The sequence below is a fragment of the Zonotrichia albicollis genome, chromosome 7 (assembly GCF_047830755.1).
Source record: "Zonotrichia albicollis isolate bZonAlb1 chromosome 7, bZonAlb1.hap1, whole genome shotgun sequence".
Taxonomy (NCBI): domain Eukaryota; kingdom Metazoa; phylum Chordata; class Aves; order Passeriformes; family Passerellidae; genus Zonotrichia; species Zonotrichia albicollis.
Window position 1 is genome coordinate 45179602 of NC_133825.1, and position 25906 is coordinate 45205507.

Genomic DNA, 25906 nt, shown 5'->3' on the forward strand with positions numbered 1-25906 from the left:
CATGAACACCAGTGAAGACTCTTAGGGTTGCTGAATCCAGCCCCTTGTGGCCACTGGCAGCCAGGGCAGAGCCATCTGGGAGCAGATGTGCTCCACAAGTTGGTGAACAGATGATCACAGAGCTCTCCCCAGCCCACAAAGTGCTTAGCAGCACTTTGTAGTTCACCTAAGGCCCTCAGCATGCAGGACCAAGAGAGCAGAACAAGCTCTCTGATGCTGTGGGCAGAGAGATGGGGAGGAAATGACTTCAGCAGCAGTGGCTGGGATGCACTGATGGGGGATTTGAAGCAGAGTTCATGACGGACCCAAGGGGTATGTCTATGTTGCAGAATGCTGTGTGGTGGGAGGCAGTCACAGCTCTCTGTGCTTTCCTGCAGTCTGATTCCTGGAAAGGATAGCAGGGCTGTGCTCCTGAAAGTCCAAACAAGCTGGTTCCTGCAGGGCCAGTGCAGACATCTCAGCTCTACATTGCATGCTGCAGAAATACAATCAGCTCCTGCCAATAAGGAGTTTAAAATAATTCAAGGCAGACTCTATGATGGCAAAACCTTTGGCCATCAGAAGCAAAGGAATAAAAGGTGAGATTCAAAAGAAGCTTTCCTGTGCCAAAGATGACAGTGTGATCAGAAATGCCCCACAGAGAGCAATACATGTGATTTTTTTCCAAGGCTCCTTTTTCTCTCTGATGGTCTGCTACTTCTTGAGTCAGTGCTCTCCTAATTTAGCCTGTAATGTCATGCAGGACCCAAGACACTCTCAATCTGCAATTGTGACTCTACCAACCCCTCTACAGAATTAACTCAGCTCTGAATTAGTCATTCAGCATGCCAGTGCATGCAAAATTGACTCAAGTGGATCCGATTTTGTGTGCAGGGACTGAATTGCAGTAAATACAGGGGCTCAGAGAATCCCAGTCTGCATCTGGGCTCTCATGTCCACAGGGATTCTCCTCCTCCATTGGCTGCACAGCCTCTCCAAGCAGAACAGAAAGAAGAACCAATAAGTGATTTTTTTCCTCATGAAGCTATTAATTTTGTCAGAGAGTTGTCCTGTGGAAGCAGCAGTGACCAGAGTGTGTAAGAGCAGCAGTAGTGCCATGGCAGGATGGGATGATGGCAGGAATTGAATTCAGATCTTCTTTTCAGCACTTTTTTGGGATAGAATCAAGGCTTGTCCCAAAACCAGAAGGGGGATATATCTGTGTTGAAAAGGTGTGAACTGTAATTTTACAAGATGGTTTGACTTGTGTGAAATGGCTCTTGATTGGGGAAGAGGTGATGCTATTATCTCAGCTGGACCTGGTGGGCAGCAAGTCCACTGACTTTCAGTGAGCTGATCTTCTGGCAGATGCCACCTCCTTGGTCTGTTTTCAGTTCACACAGGTTGAGATTTGATCTGTATCATAGAATCATAGAATGGTTTGGCTTAGAAGGGACCTTAAAGGCCATCTAGTTGCAAACCCTCTGTCATGAGCAGGGATCTCTTTTGCTAGACCAGATTGCTCAGAGCCCCATTCAGCCTTACCTTGAACACTTCCAGAGATCTGTTGTACATCAACCCACAGTGTCTCAGCTTTAATCATCAATGGTATCCATAAGAACTGTGACTGGGCAGGTAAACTCTATGTCCCCAAAGCCATCTAATCCTGGTATTTCTCTCTCTGCAGGGGGTGGAGGGAAACGCAAAGGCAAAAGCAAAAAGTGGAAGGAAATCCTGAAATTCCCTCACATTAGCCAGTGTGAAGATCTCCGAAGAACAATAGGTAAGAGCTTTTCCCTTCTTTGGAAGCACAGCATAAATAAAAGATTCTATCAGAACTGGCTCATTAGAATGGCATTAAAGCTGCTCATCACTACAGGGAGTCAGTTTACAGGTGGGCATGCAATGCACATTCCTCCTGTGGTGCTGCCATGCAAAAAATGCTGATTTTCTGTTCCCGAAGGGGTTGTGGACCAGACAGAGAGGCTGAGATGCTGCACTAGCAGGGCAGGGCATGGGGCTGGCAGCATCCAGGTCCTTTGTGTTCCATGCACAGGTTCCAGGACCCAAAGGGGTTTCACAGCTGGACAACACCTGGCATGTGGGGCAGGGGCATTCCCTCTGTCCCTGCTAGTGTGGCTGTAAAAACACATTCAGAAAGGAATCCCCTCATCACATCCTGCATTCCCTTCTAGTAAGTATCTCCTTATCTGGGAGGAAATGAGCCTTGCTGACTGTAAGTTAGTGTTAATTATAGTGTGGATATGATGCTTGAAGCAGCAGCCAGGCTTCTGCCAGGCAGGTTTGCTCAGCAGCACCATCCCCTATTCAACTTAATGGAGCAAAAAACTTATTTTAACTTAAGTTGTTTTATTCATGTGGGCCAAATGCTGCAGATTTGGCAGGGAGCTTGCAGTGTCCATTTTCACAGCCCTGCATTTCTCCTGCTCACACATGCCAAATTTCAGCATTCCTTTGACTGCTGCCTTGGCAGACAAGGCCAGTAGCTATCTCCTTCTGCATTCTCCCCTGGAAAGCCCAGGATTACTGGTCTCACCACAAGAGGTTAACTTCAGCATTTGAGGCTTCTTTTGTCCCCTGCACATAAAATCCAGCCACTGGCAAGAAATGAATGAAAGGCAAGAATCTGTAACAACTGAGATAACGGGCAGCATAATTTGTCTAACTTGGGTGAGCTCCTGGGGTCTGAGTGACAGTGCCCTGGCACTATTTACATTAGAAATCCACAGCATGTTTATGCAGAGGAAATATGTGGAATGTTTGGAAGACTCTTTTCATGGTCTCCCTCAGTAAAATTTTCTTCCTTTGCCTTCTGTGGTAGCTAAAGGGAGGTAAAGAAAAGAGGAGAAGCAGGAGAATAGAGTGTAGGGTTTCCCCAGCTGACAAACATGCAAAGCCTGACCAATTTCTGAAGGTACAGAACCTGCTGGAAGCAAATCTGACTTAATATGTTGTAATTTGCAAAGGCAATTCTCCCCATTGTTCTGTCATCCTTGGTTTCCAAAGGGGAAAATGGCTCCGCATAAAATGTTCTCTCTTTACAAAGGTCTACTATCTAGATTACTAAATAGTCTTTAAAAAATTAAGTCTGCCAATTATTTCTGTTTCTGAAATGCTATTTCTGGCATTTTTGTGTGTGTCAGCTTCACCCTAATGTAATTTGTTTTGCATTTTTTCAGTGAATGATTTGGTGATGTAACCAGGCCAGAGCTGTTGTGGGATCTCTGGGCCGATTTGGTTTCAGTCATTACAGTGATTACCTGTTAGCTGGGAATTTTAGCCCCTGCCTTTTCTACAGTGGGAAATAAGGTCTAAATCCTGGTTCTGTAACTCTGGTTTTTGCTGAGTTGAGCTGGATGTAATTACACAAGGAATAAGGCACTGCTCAGCCTGAATAATGTTATCTGTCTTTGCTGGCTCTGCCATTTTCAGTGAATCTCTGAAGCTGAAACATCCCAGATAAACAGCTGTCTGAACCTCTCCTGGCTCATGCAGGGTGTCTGATACATCTTGGGTAGCATTAAGTCCTTTTCATGTGTGTGCTCAGGCTGGATCCATTGCAGATCCCTTTACTGGGCTCTGTGCTCCCTGGGCGCCCAGGAACAAGCACTGCTCATTGCAATCTGGCCTTAAATGGCTTCTTTTCCTGCCTCTGCTGAGGAAGAACAATTTCCCTGGCTTTAGTCTGTTCTTATTTTGTTATTTTCTGCAAGTCCTTTAAAAGGATCTCAGGATTTCAGACTAATGTCTTCACAGGTATAGGGAATGTACTGGAACATCTTTCCTGGCCCTTCAGCTGCTGTGGGACATGCAGGGGATTCAATGTCTTGGGATGTCTGCACTTCAGCCCATACCCTAACAATTTTTTACCTTTCTAGTTCAGAAATAGAGAGCCCAGAAAGGCTTTTTCCTCCAAGGCTGTGTTGGATAGGGCTTTTAGTGGAAGGTCTTTTAGGGGGATTGGAACTTGATGGTCTTTCCAACCTTCCAAACCATGGTTCTAAACTTTATACAAGGGAGAGGCTACAGCCTAATTGAATTTGTTTAGAGATCAGGACAAATACAGGCAGGTTCTGCTCGTCTCAGACCTCTTTGCTGCTTGACCTCCTCCCAGCATTTTCCATCAGGCAGAGTCTTGCCACTTAGGTTAAAAAAAATAAAATCACAGCAAGTCTTGGAGGGTTGGATGAGCTGGAGCACTAGGCTGTTGAGGTTTTGTTGTATTCCTCTCTTCTGGATGCTTCCCAAGAGCCTCCAGGGAAAGGCAGGAGGCAGGAATGGGATGGACTTTTTGATTTAGAGCAGTCATGGACTGTACAGCTTAGTTTAATGTAGCCATAAGCAATAGGTGGAAAATGCTGCTGTTGAAGTTGGGGCAGTACAGCCTACATGTGTGTGTAGGTGCCCACATTTTGGTGTAAAAACGTGTGTGCTTTTGCACCCTGCTAAGATGTACTGAAAAGAGTCTGTGTCTTAAAAAAAATACTGTAGTGTGAAAAGAAATCTGTGAAAAACAGGAAGGCTGAAATAAACCAAGGGTCTGCGACCTGTGTTGACACAATTATGAGTCAGTTCATACCTTTTGGTTACCTCTGTGTTTACAGGAGACTCTGTGTTTGACTATCCATCATCTGGTGTCTCACTGAAAGGCTTGCTTAGTGAAGCCCTTTTTTTCCCCTTCTTCTTGTGCACAGAAATAAAAATCAAAACACCCGAGAGAAACACTGCTTTTTGATAAATAAACAAACATTGGAAACGTCTTTATTAAAAGTGCCATTTAGCCAAGGAGCTATTTTTTTGGACTGGACTTAAAAGCAACTTCTTTTCTCCTTTCTTTTTTGTCCAAAGTACGCAACACCTTTTGCAGGGAAATTCAGTGGCCTTCATTGTGTGCTAATTAAATAAGCACGGGAAGCAGGGATGCTGCACTTTGCTGGGCTCTGAGAGAGGCTTGTATACTATGAATGGCTAATGCATGTTTCCATTTGCAGCCCTCTTCCTGGCTGTATTTAATTGTATTAAAACAGCCGGCCCTTTCCAGGTTGGAAGATTTCCATATTGGCACCAGAGGCCCAGTCAGTCAATAAAAACTGATTTTTGAGGCATAGCTACCATGACTCATGTGATGGGTGCTGCTGTAGATGGGGTTCTGCTATCTTTAAAACTCACAGATGACAGCTTAGCAAAAGAGAGGTGTTTCAAGGGAAGAGAAAAAAAATACCAAGGAACAGCTTTAAAAGATCCTGCATTTGACATGACATGAAGAGATGCCAAAAGTTAGAGATATCCACCAGTTTAAAGGCCATCAGTAAACAAAAAATTATAAGAAAAAGTTGCAATTTGAAAGGCCAAAGTGTCTTTCTGATGATAAAAGATTCTGGATGTCTGTAAATATTTCTGAATGACGCAAAAGGTTCTGTTGGTTAAAAGTGTGGAATTTTTATTTATTTTGCTCAGACCCATTCTGTGCTTTTTTCTTGCATTAAAAAAACCTGCCTGGGTGAAAGAGTTGATTATTCTGATCTTTGGCAAATTTTCATTCACAACTGTCCAAATGCTATATAATAAATCAAGACTTTTTTACTCCATAGATTGAACCTTGTGGGGAAACTGCCACAGAATGTGTCTGTGCTTGTTGCACAGAGTGATTTGCTGCATTGTTGCAGACAACTTTTAACTCCTTTGGTAAAGCAGTTTCTGGTTGTGCAGGATGCTCAGGTAGAAGAGAATGCTGAGGATTTCTCTTGTTAATTTTTTTTTTTCAGTTAGATTTCACAGTCAGAAAGATCAGCCCCATTAATAATAATTTGGACATTCTTGGTTAAAAAAAATTTAAAAAATCTTTCCTTTGCCATTCAACCTCTTGCATGGCATTTGCCTTTTACCTGGGGTAAAAGTAGCTCGAGCTTCCAATTTTGCCACATTCTTTTCTGTCTTGTTAAAAATACACTTCTGTGTGAGAAACACTTTGTAGGGCTGGTGAACAGAGTAAGTGGGACAAAATTGAAGCCACAGAGTTCACATGCTCCCTTTTTACAGAAGCTGCCTCTTTTCTCCCCCCATCACTCTCTTGGGTATTGTACTTTTTTCAGACATGATCAAGACCTTCACCTACACCATTTTTTATTTCCCAGTCACTTTGCAGTTCATCTGCCTGGAGGCACAACTGGCAGTGCAATGAGACTGAGATGCTTTGAGTATTTGTGGAGCTTCCTAGAAATGCTTTGCAGCCTGCACTGAGCTCCATCCTGTGGCAGAAAGCCTCCTGCTGTACCCCTGGTGTCTCATTCAGAGGTGGCTCAGACCTCCCTCTCTCCTTTCATGAATTCCCACCAGGATTCCTGACTCCACAGGTTTTCCAGCACTGCAGAGAGAAACCCATGGGTGAGAGGTGTTGCAAAAGCAAAGTGTGAATTTCCAGGCTTGCTGGGGAGTCCCTGAGAGACTGAGTGACAGCGTGGGCTGTCATGTTCATTGTGAGGTAGCTGTGGCGCCTCTTCACTGGGCAGGGCATCACCCCTGGGGCTGCATCCCTCAGGAGATGGAGATGTAGGCAGGGAAATGCTCTCCATGTGCAGATCCCAGAGCCTGAGGCCTTGTGGTGGTGTCACATACAAAGCTCAGGCACTGGAATGGGGAAGGAGAAGGCATCAAAGCCCCGGTCTGATCAAAAACACAAAGAAGCAGCCAGATTTCTCTCCACCAAATTCTTCACCTCTGATGTTTACAGTGATTAAAAAGCATGGTTGGGAAATGTAATCCTGAAGCCAACAAACAGATCAAAGGAAGGAATTGCAGCTTGCCTTCCACTGTAAATAACCAAGCTCAGCTGGTTATAACTTCTGTGATTGTCTTGTAGTATTGGTCTGAGTCCTGCACCTAAGGCTGCTCTCGTGTTTTTGGATACAACTAGAGTTTTAAGTTTTTGAGAAATATTTTTTTGGTAGAAGGCATTAGCTTTCCTTGGAAAAAAACCCTTACATTTTAATTGGAAATAGTTTTTCAGCAAGCAGTCAGGATTCCATGGCATTAAATAACCGCAGGGGGAACCATCTCCTCCTTGCTTTCCAAAAGTGCAGGAATCAGGGTCGCTGTGTTGGGAGTGTGTGTGCACAGCCAGAGCTGAGGACCCAGCATAGAGCTCTGCACCACTTCTGGGAGGAGCTGGCTTTTCTGGAAACCTGGGGAATTAGAACTACTGGAGTAGAAAATGCTGTCTAGTAAAAAGATTTAAATGAATAAGTAAGACAGCATACTGTGTTGTTGTTGTTATACTCTTAATTGAAAATATTTCTAGAGAAATTCATATAATTTAAGGCCCAATCTGGTAAACATGTAGGCTCAAAAATAATGTTTTTATCACACAGGGCGTCCCTTTAAATTCAGTTGATGCCAGGCTGGGGGGTTTTTAGCAATTTATCATGCTCTGTGTGAAAAGCAGTTTTCCCACACTGATGCCCTTAGATATCTGCAACATAAGACATGATTCAGTCACTATCAGCAGTAACAAAGGGATATTTTGCTGCTGTTCTCCCATCACCCAGGTGCCAGCCCCTCACCTGGGTGTTTGTTCTCAGCTCAGGTGAGGGAGTGGGGCTCTGCTTCACCTCTGGGGTCACCAGGACCTGAGGGCTTCTTGTGGGTGATCCCATGGATGCTGGAGTGATGCCTGACAGAAGATCTCCTGGATGAGTTATCCTCCATGGTGGTTGTCTGCAGGGCCAGCACAGAAAGACCAGAGAGAAGAACCCAAGAAGGACTGAAAACAAAGTTGGAAGGACTCCTGAAAGCTCTGGATAGGATTTATTGCTCTGGAAAAAGTTATGCAGAGTATTTTGGATTATGTTAATGCAGAAAAAGACATCAAACTAATTCATTTCTAAAGGAGAAAGAAAGTCCTTCCCCTTCACAGTGCCCACTCCACACACTTCTTTCTTTTTTCTTTTTCTGCAGCAGACATTGCTTTCCCCTCTCTCCCTTGAGCCAAAAGGTCTCTGTTGCTCCTTCAAAGCACAGCTTATGCAATCTTTCCAGCACAGACCTTCCTGCAGAGTTGCCCTGTAGTTTCTTGGACTTGGTGTGCTGTCCCATATCGTGAATACATCTAAATTAAATTAGATACTCTTCAGGGGCAGGAACTGGCCACATGATAGAAACAGTTCCAGCTCATGAAATGATATGGCTGACGTCAAAACCATAGTGTTTGTTTACAAACCCACAGTTGGTTCAGTTCCTTTCTTTAAAATCCTTCAGATTCAAGTGTAATTCCATCATAAACATAGGTTTCTAGTGCTCAAAGGTGGACAAACAGAGCAATGTTTGGTGCCCTTGCAAGATTAGCTGTATCCAGTTTATAGCTATGGGTGGAATTGAGAAGGGTTGGGGTTTGGTTTTTTTTTTTTCCCCCTCCTTGTAATTTTTTTTTAATGCCATCACAGAAAATATGTGAAAAACAAGCTGTTTTATGCATCTAGTGAGACTCAAGACTAACACTGGGAGAACAGGCTGCTGGTGCTTGACAGCTTCCAGGACGGGAAGGGGACGCAGGGGAAATGAGTTGAAATGATCTCAGCCCACGTTCTATTTACAGAATTTATTTCACAAGACTTAATCCATTGAGTATTACCTTGGCAGGGGCAACCCAGAAAGAAAGCAAGCAAGAAAGACTTTGCTATTCCCCATAAAGAACGGGCAGCAAATCCACATCTCCTTACCAAAAAGTGAGCCCCCACCAGTCATCCTTCAACAGAAAGCCTCCTAAGGAACAAATATTATCACTGAACTTCTGCATTTGTGTTTTGTGGCAAAGACTCTATTAACCTTTGCAAACTGAGAAGGAAAAAAATGCCACGACTTGCACACTTTGAATTACTTTCCAATGTTATTACAGGGATATGCAGGAAGGGAATTAGAAGAGAATATCCTTTTACAAGATCTATTTCATCTCTTGCTGAAAATAGAAGTAGATATTGTGAGCTGCAGGGTTTTTCATTATCTCATTAGGTAATATGAGTCATTAAGTCTAATTAATACTTATGCAGTGATTTGTAAAATGCTATAGAAGTGCTCACGGGTCCTGTTAAATAGTAGTACTTGGTTGTTAAGGAAATTTATTTTAAAACCAATTCAGCATTTGCTGGGTATGGGGAATGAGAGGTAGGGCTGCATTTATGGTAAAACCTTGCTCTTATCCCTGCAGGACTCTCTTGTGGCTTTGCTCCTGGTGGTGATGGGAAGGTGGTGGCAGGACAAAGCTTGGCTGGCTCTGCTGGAGTCAGAGAGAAAGCTTCCCTTAAATTAAACTGTGCAGGAACGCTCTCATAATGGAAGAAGGCAAATGCAGAGAGGGAAAAGGGAGAGAAAAGATCTGCCAGACCTGCTCTATAGGGACGCTGTGAAGTGAGCAGCCTGGCATTCTCACCTTGGGGGATACACTCAGGCTTTCAGGGATTGGGATGGGATTAGCCAAATTAATGCTTCTTGAGGAAAAGAACTCATTTGCAGTAGTGGTAGAGGAAGTGTTACTTTGACTTGGCTTCTGCTGGTTACTACAGAGGCTCCAGGACTGTGGCTGGGCTTTGTTTCTGGGTTTTCTGGGAACAGTCATGCACCAGGGGAAGTCTCTTAGTGGGAATATGGCCCATTGCTGTCCATGCACTCACAGCTTCCAGCTGTCAAGGAAAAGAGAGGTTGAGTGTTTTCAAGATAGGCCTACACCTATCTTTTCATTTTCATTTCAAGACAGCATGAGGGAATTCACATGTGGAATGCTCCAGGCCTGATTTTTCAGTGGTTTGGCTCAGTCCCTGAAGTTGTTGAGAGATTCCATTTATTTTTCAGGTAATCACTCTGTGCTGCTTTGGAAACTCTTGGAGGTGATAATTTGAAATATTTCTCTGTGCTGTGTAGGTCAGAAATTCGGGCATGGCCATGAATTCTGCTACATATTGCTGTTAAAATAGAACCTCCACTCTGCAGGATCAAAGCAGGAGCTATGAGGCCCTTTCTGAGCACAGCCTCTGGTTGTGCCAGTACTGTTATTTACTTATTAATCACATTTTTACCATGCTAAACTGATTCCAGGGAATTCTAAGACAAATGAAATAAAATACTCTATTTCCCTCAACTGCTGTCCCTTAGCTGAACTAATGGAAAGGATGAGTGAAAGTCCAGTTTAGGGAAAGGAAATGAAATTATAGAGCAGGATACTGTAATGCAAACTATGAAAAAAACTCCGAAGTTTGGATAGGATGGTAGACTGATACTTGATTTTGTTGAAGAACCCCCTGTTGTCCTGGCATTGGTAAAGCCAGTGAAAAATGGTAAAAAATATTCTGAACTCTTATAATTCTTAAAAATATGTTATGGACCAAGACCTTTAAATTGCAATTCAATTAATATATTAAGAAAAACGTGAAGCATTTTACCTTTCCAGAACTATTATGGATTTCAAAAGATGGAGAGTCTTTGTATCATTAAATGACCCACAAAAATATAATCTTTGGAGATGGTTACAAACTTCCTTGTACCTGCCAGATTTCACCATCCTCCAGCCCTGCACCAGCTTTGTGTTTGTACAGTGGCATTTTGAAGGTCTCTCCACGTCACATTGATTTTCTGAGCCCTCTCTTGGACAAGTTAGGTCAGTGTTGACAGATTGGTGAAGGCTGTTCTCATGAGCAGCAGGACCTGGCTCCACTACATACAAGTATGTGCAATGTTGAAACAGCTCTCTATAAGTAAGTGCTTTCAGGCTTTCATAACTCCTGCTTCAAAATATTTTTGGCATTTGTAAACATGGCTTATGGAGAAACATGGGTTTTGAGCACAGGAAGAATTTGGTGTAAGTCACTTCAGAGCTATTCTGATCAGTCCAAACAAACAACATTCAGCTCTTGAGCACCAGGTTCCTCACATTTGACCTTTTGGTGTGGGTATAGTTTGTTTCATGAGCAGTGGCTTCATGAGCCCACTGAGCTTCAAGAGAGGTCTAAAAAGGTACAATACTGACTCTATAATGCCAAAGAGAGAAACACATGGTTGGGAACTTACTGCATAACAGGGAATATTTGATTTAATGTAGAAAAGTTTGACATGTTTATGCTGATCAGCTCTCCAGCAAGCCAAAGCCAGCTGGCAGCCCTGCCACTTCAAGCAAGATCCTTTTCAGATTTCCTTTTCAGATCTCTTCAGCTGAACCTGATAAGCCTGACCATGAGTACCTAGGTGGGAAATCTTTGGAAAAGAGCTCTGTGCTGGTGACAGAGTGGGCCCTACATGGGAGGGAACAAACCTGGCCTTGGGAAGGGAACAACAGCACTGTTGGCTCCTGGGGCTTCTGTGTGCCCAGGTCTGTGCCTGAGGAGGATGGAGAACCGAGAGTGGGAAATAAAAATTACAACCCCTGTAGGTAAATTAAGCTACATCCCCTTTGTCTCATCAGTGGGAGTATTCCCAAGGCTCGTTCTGCCTGTGGGAGAAGAGCCAGCATGAAAAGAGCTGCTGTTAAGCAGCCCCAGTGCTGGGAGTAGGCCTCATGACTGTCCTTAGCTCCATGGAGGCTTTCTTCCTCCAAGGTAGAAGCTCTTCCCTTCTAAGACTGCTTTCATCCCTGCCCAGGAGACTGTGGGTGTCCATGGGGCACTATAACCTCATTATCTTCTATGGAAAAAAACCCTAACCAACTTCTAAAAATATTGTCTGTGTCAGTATTGTCTATGCCAGTGTGACTATGAATCAGTGGTCAGAGCTGCAAGGGAGAATTACAGCCTTTTCTCCCTGTTCTTTGCCATGGACAGCCCCAAGTCCTATGACTGGCACTAATGTCCTTTTTAGAATCTACATCAAAGTCTCCTCAGGGCGCAGGGACCTTTCTTATGAGTTAAAAATCATCTTCTTTAGGTGAGATCTCAAGGAGCAAAAGGAGGCAACGCGAAGTTTCAAACTTCAGAGGAGCTGCCAAGGCAAAGGTCACCCAAGGTTGTGGTTACTCCCAGTGTGCTCTGCAAAGGGCTCTGTGCACCAGCACAGGCTGGGATTACAGCAGGGCCAGCACAGAGACAGGGAAGACACGGATCCACCCTGCAGCCGTGTGGTTTTCGCAAGTTTTCTGGCACTCTCTGGCCTCTGCTCCAAATCCTGAAGGAGCTCTGATGGAGACCTGCCATCCCCGTTCAAAAAAAGGGATGGGATTTTGTTCCCAACAGCACCATTGAGCTAAGTGGAAAGTAACCATCACCCACAACCAGTTCCCAGTAAAGCACCTATAGACTGAAATCGGCAGAGTGCTCCATTAGTGCTCACTGTAACTCTTAGCATAGGTAGGATATTCCTTTATTTTCTCCTTGTTCATATCAAATGAGAAAACTTGTCCTTCTCCATCCCCAAGGACAAATTATAATTTTTTCCTAAACCCCCATGTTCATTGCAGGAGATTGGACTAGATGACCTTCAAAGATCCCTTCCAACCCAAACTATTCCATGACTCTATGGTTTTAGCCTTCTGTCTCACTCTTTGCTGGAGGCTGATGATACTAAATCACATCTCCCCAAAAGCCTTTATTCTTTGTGTAAATTAGCTGATAGCTTCCTTCTACTGATGCAAGTCAAAACAATGCTTTAGCTGGCAGAATTATGTGGAATTCTGCCTCATCTGTTTTTTTGCCTCCCATCAACAAACTCGTATTTCCCTAACAAGTCCTCAGATCTGGCAGTTTTCCAGGGCTTCCCTTTTTGGTAGGCAGCAATGAGGAAGGGAATCTCATCTTGCTGCCAGCTCACCCACTTACAGCAGGCATTGGGTAGGGATCAGAAAGCCTTTCCTTTGACTGCCTCAGAGAGAGGAGGCACTGGGAGTTCAGCTGGAGGCTCTGCCTGTGAGATGTGGGTCATCAAGACAAATCAGAGAGCAAACACATCCCTTTGCTTTTCTTCCTGCCTTTTTTGCCCTTGATTTAAGCAAATTTAGGTCCTGGTGATGCACAGACAGCCCTTGAAAGGGAGATATTGTGTGTATGTCCCAGGCAGGTGCAGTCTGAGTTCCCTGTGTGTGCTCTGGTGCAGGGTGGAGGTGCAGTGGCAGGAGAGGGAACATTCCAGTGGCCCTTGGCCAGCTCTGCCAGCCTGGGTGCCAGCTGTGGTGGTGGGTTTTGCATAGCTGTGGGTTTGATACCAGCCTAGCTTGCCAACTGGCAGCGTGAGTTGGGTGACTTTCAACTCCACAAATGCCATGCCAGCATCTGTTTCTCATCCTACAGCATTTTAAATAATGCACATTTCCAGCTGTCTTCCCCTTCCTTCCCAATTCCAGAGCGCAGTTTGCTGGTTTCATGCCTTGCTCTGGGATGCATTTCCAGGCTGTGCAGTTGGCATGCCAAAAGCTGCTCAGGGGGCTGCAGGATTTGGTGTGAACTGTCCGTGCCCTCATCCTCCAGAAGGAATCCTCAGCTGTGAGGAGCCCTACAGCTTGTGGAATGCGTTAATTAAACAAGAATCTCTGGAAGAGGTAAAGTGGTGGAGGTCCTCTGCAGATAACTTGGCAGCTCCCTAATACTGTATTCATGGCTTCAAGTCTCTCAGGGAGCAAAAAAACCCCAGCTTTATAAAAGGTTTTTTAAAGGCCTGCTCTCCAGTAGGAATGTATTTGAAGAACGCAGTGAAGGCTGTGGAATCATGCTGCTCCCAAGCAGAGGAAAGATTAAATTCCAGTGCTTTGTTTGGGGGAAATTGCTGACCTTTGTCTTCAGCATTAAAGCCATCTGAAGAAAACCATTCCTAGCATGCACTGAGCTGCTTTTGCTGGATTCTTTCCTGCATACGGTGTAATAGTTTAATATGAATATAGCAGGAAACAAGGAAAATTGAAAGCATAATTCATTTTGAATGGCATGATGTAAGAGGTGATTTCTTTTGAGGAGCTAGAAGGCAGAGGGATCAGTTCAATATTTTAAGTAGGCTCTTGGAACAATCCTGTAATGGACTTCCCTATCCCTCTGTCTTCTTAGGACATAAGTCCTGTGTTTCCTCCTAGTCCTCTTTTTTAATTTATAGACTTTAAGCCTTAATCAGGACAGTTTTACTTATCAGGTTGTAAAAACCCTTTATTTCCTGTCCCAGAAAGTCAATAAGTGTCTGCTTCTTCAGCTCAGTAACAGTTCCCCATTCTGCTTTCTGGGCGGATTTACTCAATACCACTGTGATTTCTACCCACCAAGCCAATGTCTCTGGGCACAAACTCTCCCTGCTGTGTTACAGCTAAGCCTTTACTACAGCAGCCTTACAATTCCCCACAGTTCTCCTCCCCTCCAGAGCCTGGGAAAGCAGATGGACCCTGCAGGATGACCTGGGGAGGGGTCATGAAATCCAGGCTGCTGGAGCTGAAATGGGGAAGCACATTCCAGAGGAGACAACCCTTGCACCAGGAGTGTTTGCAGAGCTGCAGCCCACACTGCTGAGCCAGTGCAGTGACATGGCCTGGGGCAGGGGACAGCAGATGTCTGCTATTTAGGCTGTTATGGTGTGGGGTTTTCCACGGGAGCTGGAACTCAGCTCCCAGCTAATGACAGCCATGGGAACCCTGTGCAGTGCAGGGCTGAGCAGGAAAAATCCATTGCAAAGCATCCTGCTGCTCTCAGCCATCTGAAAGGGGAGATGGCTGTGGGGAGCCAGCAGAGGCAGAGTCACTGCAGAGAGGTCCACAGTCAAATGTCAAGCCCACAGTTTCCTCATCAGCCATAAGGAGAAAAATACTTGGCAAATCCAGCCCAGCCCTGAACCTGAGTGACAGAACAGCCTCCTTCAGTCTGGCTTCTCATAAGTGCTGACTTTTCCATTGTGTTTTAGTAAATGAGTTTTATTCCTCACCTCAGGCTTGAAAGCTCTAGTTAATGTCTCTGCATCCTATTGGATTGGCCTGTCACTCAGCTGCCCAAGAGGGCACCCAGGGATATCCAGATGTGATGTTCTGTCTGAGCTCTGCATGTGAAATAAAACTGGGAATGGTGTGGATCTCCCATGGAGTCCTTGGGGTCAGAGAATCAGAGCCTGGCATTGCTCTGCAGCTTCTGTTGCTGGAGAAGGGGAAGGCCATGTGGTCAGTAATAAATACAGCTGACCTATGTGGGAGCACTGCTGTGGCAAATAGCTCTCTGTGGCCTGGAGGAGGTTATCAGTCAGCACAAGGAATGTGGACTCTGGGTCGTATTCAGCCCTGGAATCAAACAGATCAGGGTTAAACATCTGAGAGCAACAGAGCTCTGGCCATGGTAAAAGATCGTGCTCTAGTTCAAGGAAAAGTGAATACAAAAGCTAATGAATACAAAAGTGAATACAAAGTATGAAAGTTAATACAAAAGCTTATGTCTCAGGCAGCATGAGATGAGTAGGAAAACATTATTGCCACCATAAAAAAGCCATAAAAAGTTTTAATTTTCTACCTCTGCAGCAGCAGTAGCAAAGGTGATGCTGTTGCTTTCCTAGTTTTCCATTTCAGAGCTTTCAAGAACTAAAAGTTCCATTTTACAGAGACGACCTTGCTTGCTGATAGCTGCCAGGGAGGAAAACCAACTTCATATCCACACAGAGTTCTGTTGAATTGGCATATTTTAATTTGGTGGGCGTGACTTAGAATCCCTATGTTGCTATGAAATGTTATGATTTCTCCTTAGAAGATGTGGTGGTAGGTCTGAAAAGAAATGAGGTTCTAAATGGTAGGTAATGACACCATAAAAAAGCCATCATGAGAAGGCAAGATGAAATGGAGAAGAGCAAAATCAGCACCACAAGAGGCATTCTGATTTTGGGCTGGTGGAAGTCCTTGTGATCTTTTGGCTGAGTTCACAGGAGCTGTTTGCCCAGGGCCCTTGCAAGCAGCCCATGAATTACAGGTGTGATTGCACGTGGTTAATGCAGTGGGCATGGGAAAACAGTGGCAGCACAGCCTTGTGAAGAGGTAGCAGGAGCATCTAACGTTTGTGAGAGGCTTCCCCCAGCCAGAAGAGGAACGTGCCAGGGAGTTTCATGCTGTTGCCCTTTGCAGCTGGCACAGACTAGCAGGCATTTGTTATTTCAAAGTGTACATGCACTGCCATTTCATGGTGTTGATCTATGCTACTTTAAAATAGAATGCTTAGAAAATGGATCGTGCTTGGACCTCCTGGTCTCTAATTTGCAGCAAGTGAAATTTATGCTCCTGTTAATTTTAGAGAAAGGTTGTTTTAAGGCATTCTCTCAGGCATTTATTCTTATTATTAATGACCTACTGTAGTTCTTTGAAATTTCTGCTCTCACCCAGATCTCAACAACCAACTGCTCATGGACAGTGAGGCCTGTGGGATCCAGGAATGAAGTCAATGCCATATAGCTGGACTGATGTAGAGCTGTGAGATGTGATGTGATCCCAGATACAAGTAAAAGGTGGTCTCTGCCTTAGCTGTGGGCAGTAACAGATCTTGTTAATTATTGATTTCTTACATTCCCTATTTACTTTTTTTGTCGAACCCAAATATATTCCAACTGAAATGTGAATGCCCACATGGAAATTTTAAAGCTCTGGCCTTGCTTGCTGAGTTTTTCACAGTCATTGGGCTCCTCTGAGTACATGCAGAAAGACCTGGTCTATACCAGGTGTTTTCAGTTATTTAATAAAAAAATTATGTGAAGGCTGGAGTGAAGAATACAGGAAGATCTGATAAAAAACTTAGGAAGATAACAAATTAAAATGTTGTCTCTCAAGAATGCTGAATTGGTAAAAAAAGAGAAGCAGGCCATTTCAATTATATAAATTATCTGCTTTGGAGATCTCTGCAGTAAAACAGTTCCCATTGAAATCAAGGGACTTTATATGAATTCCTGGACTATCTTGCAACATTTGTAAGACTTTTCACAATGATGGATGAAGAGGGGAATTATCTGAATAATGTGCTACAGTACTTTCAGTGAGGCTGTGCCAAGGGCAGCACCAGGTGACAGGATGGATGAAATCAGCCTGGTCAACACAGACACCTAAGGCAAAGGGAGCGTTGTCTTGGGTCTGTTCAGTGGAAATATCATTTGTGAGAGATGCAAGCAGATTATTCCACACTAAAGCCAGGTCTGGCCACTCTTACTGATCTAATTACTCTCAACTGATGAGAGTAGCCCAAACCAGTTTGCTTAATTGTGCTGGAAATTTTACATCTTCCTCCTGTCATATTTTTTCTGACTTCCTGCCAGTATTTGCACATGCCGTTGTCGTTGAACAGTGCAGATTGGTTCTGGGGAAAGCAAGGCAAGGCAGCCATGCTCACCATGTTGACTGTGTGATTCAAAAGTGGTTTGGCCACTCCTAAAAAAATGAAAAAAGAAAATTCTCCTGGTCCCTGGCAGAGGATAAGGTGACAACTTTCCAAACACCCTGATTTCCTTTCGCTTAGAGTCCGACATCCAAAAAACGGGGAGGCTGTCGTCACATTTATGAGTGAGTTCATTTGAGAGCACAGTGATCAGTCAAGGGAAGCAGGCCAGCAGGACAGGGTGGAAGACCTCTTGCAGATGGTTGTTTGGTTTTTTCCCCCCAGGGGAGACTTAGCTAGGACACTCCAAGACAAAAGAAGCTTGCTGTCATCCGCAGCAAATGTTCTCCAAGTGCTCCACCACATTTGGCAGCTGCAGCCAGGGTCAACTCAACTCTTAATGTTGCCCAGGGCTATAAATTCTCGTCTGTGTAGTTTGTTGTGAGAGGGATTATCAGAGGAGATCTTTTACTTTAGCTTGTCTCTGCTCTGCTTGGACACTGCAGCCTATATGGAATTTCTTATTTAGAGTAGGATGTTAAATGTAGTGTCCTGGCTAAATTCCAGCCTGGGTGTTTATATTCTGCTCAATTAAATGCCATTGCTGGATCATTATGTGAAAGCAAACTGTGGTGCTTGTCCTTTGCTAGTAATGTATATACCCTGAAGACCTGATTTATGGAGAGGCACATCAACCCTCCTCTGAGGATCAGTCACGATTCACATCAATAATGTGATAGTGTGCACTGGACCAGACCTTGTGGATTCTTTTCCTTGTTTTTTTCTTTATCTCAAGGTTTATTTTCTTGCTCTTGCAGCATTGTTGCTTTTCCTGCCATGTTGGTGTCCCTGAGTTACCACATGATGTATCTCCAGCGTGCTGCTGTGCCACAGGTCCAGGCAGCGGGGGAAGGATAAAAAGCCAGATCTTTTCCATCAGGGTAGTTTCTCAAATGCATATTTCTTCAAGAGGCTTGTTTAGTCTGTTTCTGTTTTGTGTTTTTAGGAGTCTCCTCCTTTCCCTGTTTAAGTCATGATTCTCTTTCTCTACATCAACAGTAGTGGTTGAACCTGAGAAGGCTTGGAAGGTGTCTCTGACAGGCGTCCAAAAGCAATGAATATTTGTTTGTATTATCTCAACCTTTCCACTCATCAGGGTAGGACTGCCCTGTTTTTCTGTGTTTATTCAGTGCCTAGCACCATGCTCCCCTCCATATGTTCTTGCTTCTGTGCCACGATTAGCCATTCACACAGTAAAATAATCATTATTAGTAATAATGCTACAAATTATTACCAGGAAGAGTGAGTGAAGAGAAATGAGTTTGCTTTCCCCTGCATTGCTTCTTTGGGGGGAGTTATCTATTCCAGGAAAGCAATTCTGCAGAGGTGCAGTAGAGATCTACTCCTGCCTTCTCTTTAAGTCTTGCATCAGTGGCATAGCCACGTTTCCCCTCTTTGCATGCCAAAACCAGGTATTTATTTATTTTTTAAAAGTATTGATTGAATTATCTCATTTTCTAGGTGCAAAGAATGGTGGAAATTGTTGAGCTGTAGAGCAGTGGTTTGACTCAGCCATATCAGGTGCCCTGACCTATTTAAACATAACAAGGATCCAGGTTTTGCTTAAAAATGATGCGTGCCATGAGATGGAGAAGCAGTTGCAGATCTCATTAAGGCCAAGCACATTTATTTTATTTTTACCTGAAGCATAATTAATTCAAGAAGCAAGTTCCACAGGTTATATTTTTAGATACTCCTGGGCTGAGGTGAAAAAGATGAAAGCCGGTCATTTCCTTATAGCTGGGCTGCAGTGAGCAGAAAAAGAGAAATGGTTTCTGAGAGGGGACTGATAGCTCCAGCCCTTTTCCATAAAGCAGCTGGAGGTTGGAATTCACACATGAAGGACATGTCTTTGAATGTGTTCTGAAAGCAGCACGACAGAAATGTTGTGCTGTGACTTGCATAACGTGTAGTTCCATTTCCCAGCAGTTTCATGCACACTGTTGCCGGCAGAATCCAAGACCACAACAATGGCAAAGTCACATGGGAACTAAATGTGCCCAGCCAACCTCAAGCTGCCTTCAGATCCCTTGACTGAGGAACACACTGAGGAGCTGTTTTTCCTGATTTTCTGTTGTTTCACATGGGGTTGGCCCCATCCAGAGGGTCAAAGCTGTGTTAAGGATGATGCTGGTCATGCACAGGCAGTAAAATGATCTTGCCCTGCAAGTGCTACTTCCTAAATTTTCTTCTTGACTTCATCTCCACAGATGAGATCAGTGGAAAGGAAGATGGGGAGGGAATAGCATGGAGATTGCAAAACATGCTGGGAGAAATGTACTTTTCCATGCATGTCTTGCTTGCTGGACTGCACATTCCCCTTTCCCTGATGACAGCATTATGTGCTGGGTTTTGCTGGTAGCTAGGCAGCTACCCAAAGCAACAAATCCAGGTGCCAATGAAACTTTCCATCGACTGAAGTGGGTTCAAGGGCAGCAGTAACAACTCACAATTCAGTCTCTTCTGAGGCCACAACACAAGGTCCCATGCAATATTTTTAACTGCAAATTATTCCAAAATCTCTCTCAAAACATAATCTGTGCTTCATGCTGCGCATCTGTACCAGGGATTTAGAAGAAAAATGGGTTATTAGTACCTAATTTACATTTTATGTTTTATGCTTCCTGGCAAGTTAAAGCTGTGGTCAATGGTTCGGCCCCAAATGGCCTTTCATTACTCAGGCTGTCCAGACATTCATAACCTTATGAGTCCTTACCAGAGAGGCTCAGATTTGTGCCAGAGGTATTGGGAGAAGAGAGTGCTCATGTGGAATATGTATAATGTAAGAACTGAATGGAATTCAAGGAAAGCAAGGTGATATTAATCCCCAATAAACTGACAGAAATACTTGATTATTACAAATCATAAAATTATAAAAACGTTTCATGAGTCTTATGCAGTCACTCTTATTTTTCCTCATCTTCTGCTGTTTTATGTTTATCTATTTAGGCTAAAACTCTGGGAAAAGAAGCTGTTTGTGTTTTGGTTCCCATATGACCCTCAAAGATAGCATCCTCTGAGTGTTTTGCAGTCAGCATCCAGTGAGGCTCCCAAGTCAAGGTTCCCAAACTGGCCCTGTAACACATGATAAATAATAACAACTCTTCTCCCAAAGCTAAATCTTCTGTATAAGGATTGCTGTTACTGGTGGGCTGGGTAGCACCATCCATTATTGAATTTGTCCAATATTGGACATTGTAAGATTAAGATCTTGCCAGAATTATGTAGACTGAAATTTTCCATGCTGGATATTTTCTGTGCTACATTTTTTCGGGTTTTTTTTTCCTTCTTTTTAATTTTGTTTTATTAAAACTAGCAGTCTGAAGGTGGAAGACAAGATTGATCAGAAAAACAAAGAAGTGTCATCAGTCTGGTGAGAGAATGAGCTCTGGTGAATGAAGACTATTATAGCTATTCCTTAAATGTCCAGGCTAAGTATGAGATCTAGTGCAGTTTCAGAGAATATTATTTGCATTGGACGTTGCAGAGGGAGCTGACAAATTTAACAGTATTTTGCTGCAACTCAGTGATGCTGCTCATCGTCTCGGTCAAAAATGGGAGAGGCCATTTAGGGATTTCAGGGAATGATCCCATCTTGAGGGTCTCTCCATGCTTTTCCCTCCAGTGAAAGACAGCAGATGCTTCAGACTGAGCCTCAAAGTCTTGCAGATATCTCCCAAAGGGTGGCACTTGGAGAGGTGCTGCAGAGTTACTGGTGTGCAGTGAATCCATATCCCACCTGTACTGCTCTCACTGTCAGTGTAGGACAAGTGCTGTGATCAGATGGGGCAGAAATTGGGATCCACTGTCTAAAGAGATTGAGAATGAGTGTAGAAATGGAGGAAATCATCTTAGAGGAAGCAGAATGGAGGAGCAGTACTGCTGCAAAATTAGGATGGGAAGGTGAAAGAAAAAATAGGGCAGTCATGGTCCACAGAGTGCAGAGAGCCCAGGATGATCAGCCAACACAATTTACAGCTTCTTTCCCAGCACAAGCAGCACAAACAGATACACTGACACCCCTGTGTCAGCTCTGCTGCTATGGGTATCACTATGAGTGTCAGCATGATGGAGTTTCTGTTTCAAAGAAAACTTAGCAAAGAGCTCAAGAAAAGCTGTGTTAAAAGAACATTCTTCAAGTTGCCAAGTCGAAAGTTCCCAGCCTTTTGTGTAAACTCTTCCAAATGAGCAAGATTTTCTTCACTGGTCCACAGCAGGTTTTGTTCTTCAGTTTTTCTTCAGTTCCTTAAAAGCTTAGGAAATTAAGCGTGCAAAAAATATGTGTTAAAACAATGAGCACCTAAAATAAATTTTGAATTAAGTCTGCCTATGCAGCTTAAATTAATCTTTCAGTATATATATATCAAGTAATTAATTTTCTTCCCCAGGAGCCCTAATGCTGTCAGTTCAAAAGCCTGAGTTAGTCTGGGGCTGGAACTGGGTTGTCTAATAAAGGAGCATAGAATGGCTGACTCATTTACGGCATGAGGTAAAAGGTGTGTGATAAATTTAAATGGGGATTTGCAGCATCAAAGGAAATGGTCTCATAGCCAAAGCAATTGAATAGCATACTAAAGAACTGGACAGGGATAGATCTTATGTGATGACAGGCAAGTCACTTAAAATTAGTTTTTCACAGTTGGCCTCTAATTGTGCTTTTTCCATTTTCTGAGTAGCTGCCTTGAGATTTTTGGGTCTTGGTTACAAACGTGTCCAACTGAAGCAAATGGAAGGTTGGCTTTGGACAGAGAGAACAGCATTTAAAGTTAAATACACAGAAAATCAAGTAGCACCAATCAGTGGACACTTTTTGCCTTAAGCTTCACATGTTTCAGCTCCCCATCTGCAAAATGGGAGTCTCTGTCTCCCAAAGGTGGGGTGCAAATAGATCCATGAATACACCTGAGATATTTAAGGGCTGTGTTGGAGATGTCACAGAAAGATCCGTGGGGAGATGAATCACTGTGTCTCCAGAGCAGGCCTGACTGGTGTGCAGTAAATACAGTCCAGGGCCACACACTGAACCAGAGGAGAGCACCAAACACTGAATAGCTGCTCATTATTAGGCACTGTCTGTCCTGTGCACTGAATGAGGGAAAGGCCCTGTGGGAAAAGCAGTTTGCAGTGATGTAATTACAGACTGTACCAGAACAGTGAGCAGTGGCATTCAGGCTGCACCAGCAACTTTAATTTAGGTTTTTCCTGGGTCTTAAGGCTGAGCTTTGCAACCTCAATCACGTTCCTTTAATAATTTGGGGTGCGTCGATGTAACGCTGCAGCTGAATTCTTCCTTGTGGGATATTATGTCCTATAAAAAAAGATATTCTGTAATCAAAAGTGAATGTCTTGCATGACTTCCTGTTTGCTCCCCATGCTGCTATGGATAATTGCCTCTTTCCTGCGGGTGGAATGAAGACTGTTGAAGTCCAATGGCCTCAACCATGGGCTGCTTATTCGATGTGGCGTGTAAGCAGCAGGGATTTCCTTGTCCCTGGCTGGAGACCTGCATACTTTACCTCTTCCATGCAAGTAGGATGAAATTAATCAGTGTTGGTTTTCTCAGCAAGCAATGAAATTTTAACCACTGCAATGTCGGAGGAGGAAGACTCCTCAAAGGGGACCAGGAGAAGGTGCCTGGATGAGAAGCTCCTGCCAAGACATGAACACTACACTTGAGTGTGTCTGAAACGTTGGGCGCAGAGAGTAAATAAGCCCCATGACAGGTCTAGCCTAACTACCCAGCACTTCCATGGCAAGTAGCCCATACTTTCACCAACCTTGGCATTGAGACGAGGATAATATTTTTGCAAGGATGAACTGCACTCCAACAATGTCTCTAATGTTTCAGTGTCAATGCAAGCATGCTTTCCTTTCAGATCAGCCATGTGGCTCTTCTTTTCCATCCCTTTCCCCCTTTTCCTTTCAGAGAAGTACATTTTATGTGTCTGCTGAAGAGGAAATCCCTGTCTTCTGTGGAGTTCCTGGACTGAGGACCCAGAAGACAGTGCACCTCAGTCCTGGGAATGGAGCTGTTTAGCCTTAACTAATGGTCTCTCCCAGCCTCCTGCACTGTGCTGAGTGTTCCCGTATCCCACCCTCACAGGAGAGCCTGCCCATCTCCAAAGTGATAATTACACACTGAATTCCATTTTTAGAGAACTCCCAGCAGCTGTTGCCCTGACTGATGAGGTGACAGGAGCAGTTTGTCCATGCACAGACTGACACAGAATACTGTTGGTGAACCCACAGCTTGCTCCAAACATCTGTGCACCCAAAAGCCATATGCAGCATCTGCCCTACCCATTCTGGAGGTCAGCAGGAAAGTACAAGAGGCTACTCTGCTTGGTAGAATTGAAGGGGCAACCCAAATCTAAGTGACTGCCCCACAAAAATGATCCTTTTCCCCATGTCTGGGCATCCCTTCACATTTACAGACTCAGAGGTGATGCTTCACACTGAAGGAAGGTGGTGTCACCCAGATGAGAAAAGGCAGCATGAGCACTTGCACAGTTCTTATGTCTGACTTCATCCACCTCACTTCCTCATATGCTCTTGACCAGAATAACTTGGGAATGAATTTCTCATGTTGTTGTGAGGCTGCTTTACCACACCAGAGTTCCTCCTTGCCATGTGTTACTCTGGTATAAAAGTTTATGAGATAACCAGATTAGATTTCAGTGTACCCAGTTGATATATTTGAGCAAAGCAATTTCTTGGTGGGTCAGCACCTGGGTGGAAGGATGCTGAAGATGGCAAGCATTAGGATCTCAGTTATTAATTTATTTCTTCAGCTCCAACATGTTGAAGTATCCTCTTCCAAGAGAGAAGTAAAATGTCTAAATACATTTTCAGCATCTAAATATCCTATCACTGCTTATGAGGTAGGCAACCCTACTTGAAGTTTGTATCATTATTGCCTTCTGTTCACTGAAATCTTTTCACTAACTTTGGAGGTGATAGTCTGGGCTTCTTGTTTTGCAGATCTGAAACATTATCTGAAACAACACCATTATTTTGTGTTGCTGGATATTTGTATGTTGAAATTTAGGAAAAAAAAGTGGGGAAAAACACTTCATAAGGGCAAGATGTTTTTCGTATGACAGTGGAAAAATAGACCAAGAAATGACCAGAAAAAGAAGAGATAAACTGAAAAAATTCAAACACTAGAACAACTTTTAAAACTGCAAAAGTTTTCACATATTTTCCCCATGACAATGCAGTTTTCATAAGATTGAAGTTCTCTCTAAAATTGGTTTTTCTTTTTTTGTAGACCTAAGTAAGACTGCTCATGGTTTTTGTGTCTGGACACAAGCTGCCACACCCTCTGCATCCATCCCAGTAATTTGGTATGAAGGGATCCCTGGTACTGCAGACTTCTGTCAAAGAGGAGGAAAAAATACTTACCACTGGCAATTCCTTTCTTGCACAAGCTACTTTCAGTACATTTGGAGTTTCTAAATGACTTTAAAACCTCCTTTCCACTCCTCCTATCAATTTTACTCAACAGCTCAGCTCCTTCACACCCACTCAGAGGGGGCTGTCTCTCAGCAGGCAGTCAAATCAGCCTGTCAATAAAAACCAAGGCAAAGTCAGTGTCTGTATTAATACAAATGAGCCACTTGTAGTTGAGCAAAGGATCCAGTTAAGTGGTAATTTAGCAGTGTTGTCACAGGTCAGTGGTACCCCTTAAAAATTGTTGAGGATTGATTATGTTTTTCAGTATATTATTGTCTCTGATTACTTAGGTTGGTGGTTGAGCTGATTGTGCAATTTTTTTAAAGGTTGGGATTGACAAACACTTATAAAATAAGTAGAGTTTTACCAGTGTGGGTTTTTGTTGCACTCGAAGCTTGGGGTTTCAAAACATCAGGAGAAAAAAATGGAAAGAAAAATACCCAAGAAAATTTAGCAGTGAAGTAACAACTAACAGCATCTACTATTCTGTAAAAGGATTCACTAATAAAAGGGCTGGGATGCTTAGGACTTGCAGTGACTATTGAGCAGCATGCAGAGTAAGTAAAGCCTGTGAATAGTTTTATTATGTGCCTGTCAGTAACGTGTGCTGCTTAAATATGCACTCACAGAGTGACTGTGCTGGTGGCTCTGTGCTCTCTGCCACTTACTGACCTGGTAAAAGTTTCATCTTGAGAAGGGAAAGCTGCTTTGCTTTCTACCTGGGCTGCTTTAGAAGTCAAAGAGTAGCTCTGCAGAAGTCTTTTCGTCTTAAGAAAGTGATTCACAAGATGTCTGCATTGGTTTCCTGGAATCGAGATGTTTATTTTGTGCTATGTACAACAGCAACAGTTCTGTAGATTTCATAACATTAAACATTCAAATTGCAACTTCTACTGAAATTTTCTTTCAGCGTGCGTTACCCAGAATGTCACCAGGCAGGAGTCTAAATAACAGCACTAGACAGAAAGTAAGTTTGGTATTTCAGTTAAAAACTTTCAGACTGGGCATAAAAGTCCCAAATAAAAAGAAAAAAACTCTCAGTAGCTACGGTCTTTGAGAACAAATCATCCAGTTCTGTCATTCCCATCCAAGGCAGAACAAAATGAGAACAACTAAGTGTT

General features: G+C 43.5%; 1 protein-coding gene across 1 annotated transcript in view; it reads left to right on the top strand.

Moving 5' to 3' along the window:
- GRK5 (G protein-coupled receptor kinase 5) overlaps window positions 1-25906 on the top strand; it is a 153477-nt gene that overhangs the window by 60438 nt on the left and 67133 nt on the right. Inside the window, exon 2 of the mRNA XM_074545308.1 lies at window positions 1667-1762. Within this exon, the coding sequence (XP_074401409.1) occupies window positions 1667-1762 (96 nt within the window). The remainder of the gene's footprint in view (window positions 1-1666; window positions 1763-25906) is intronic.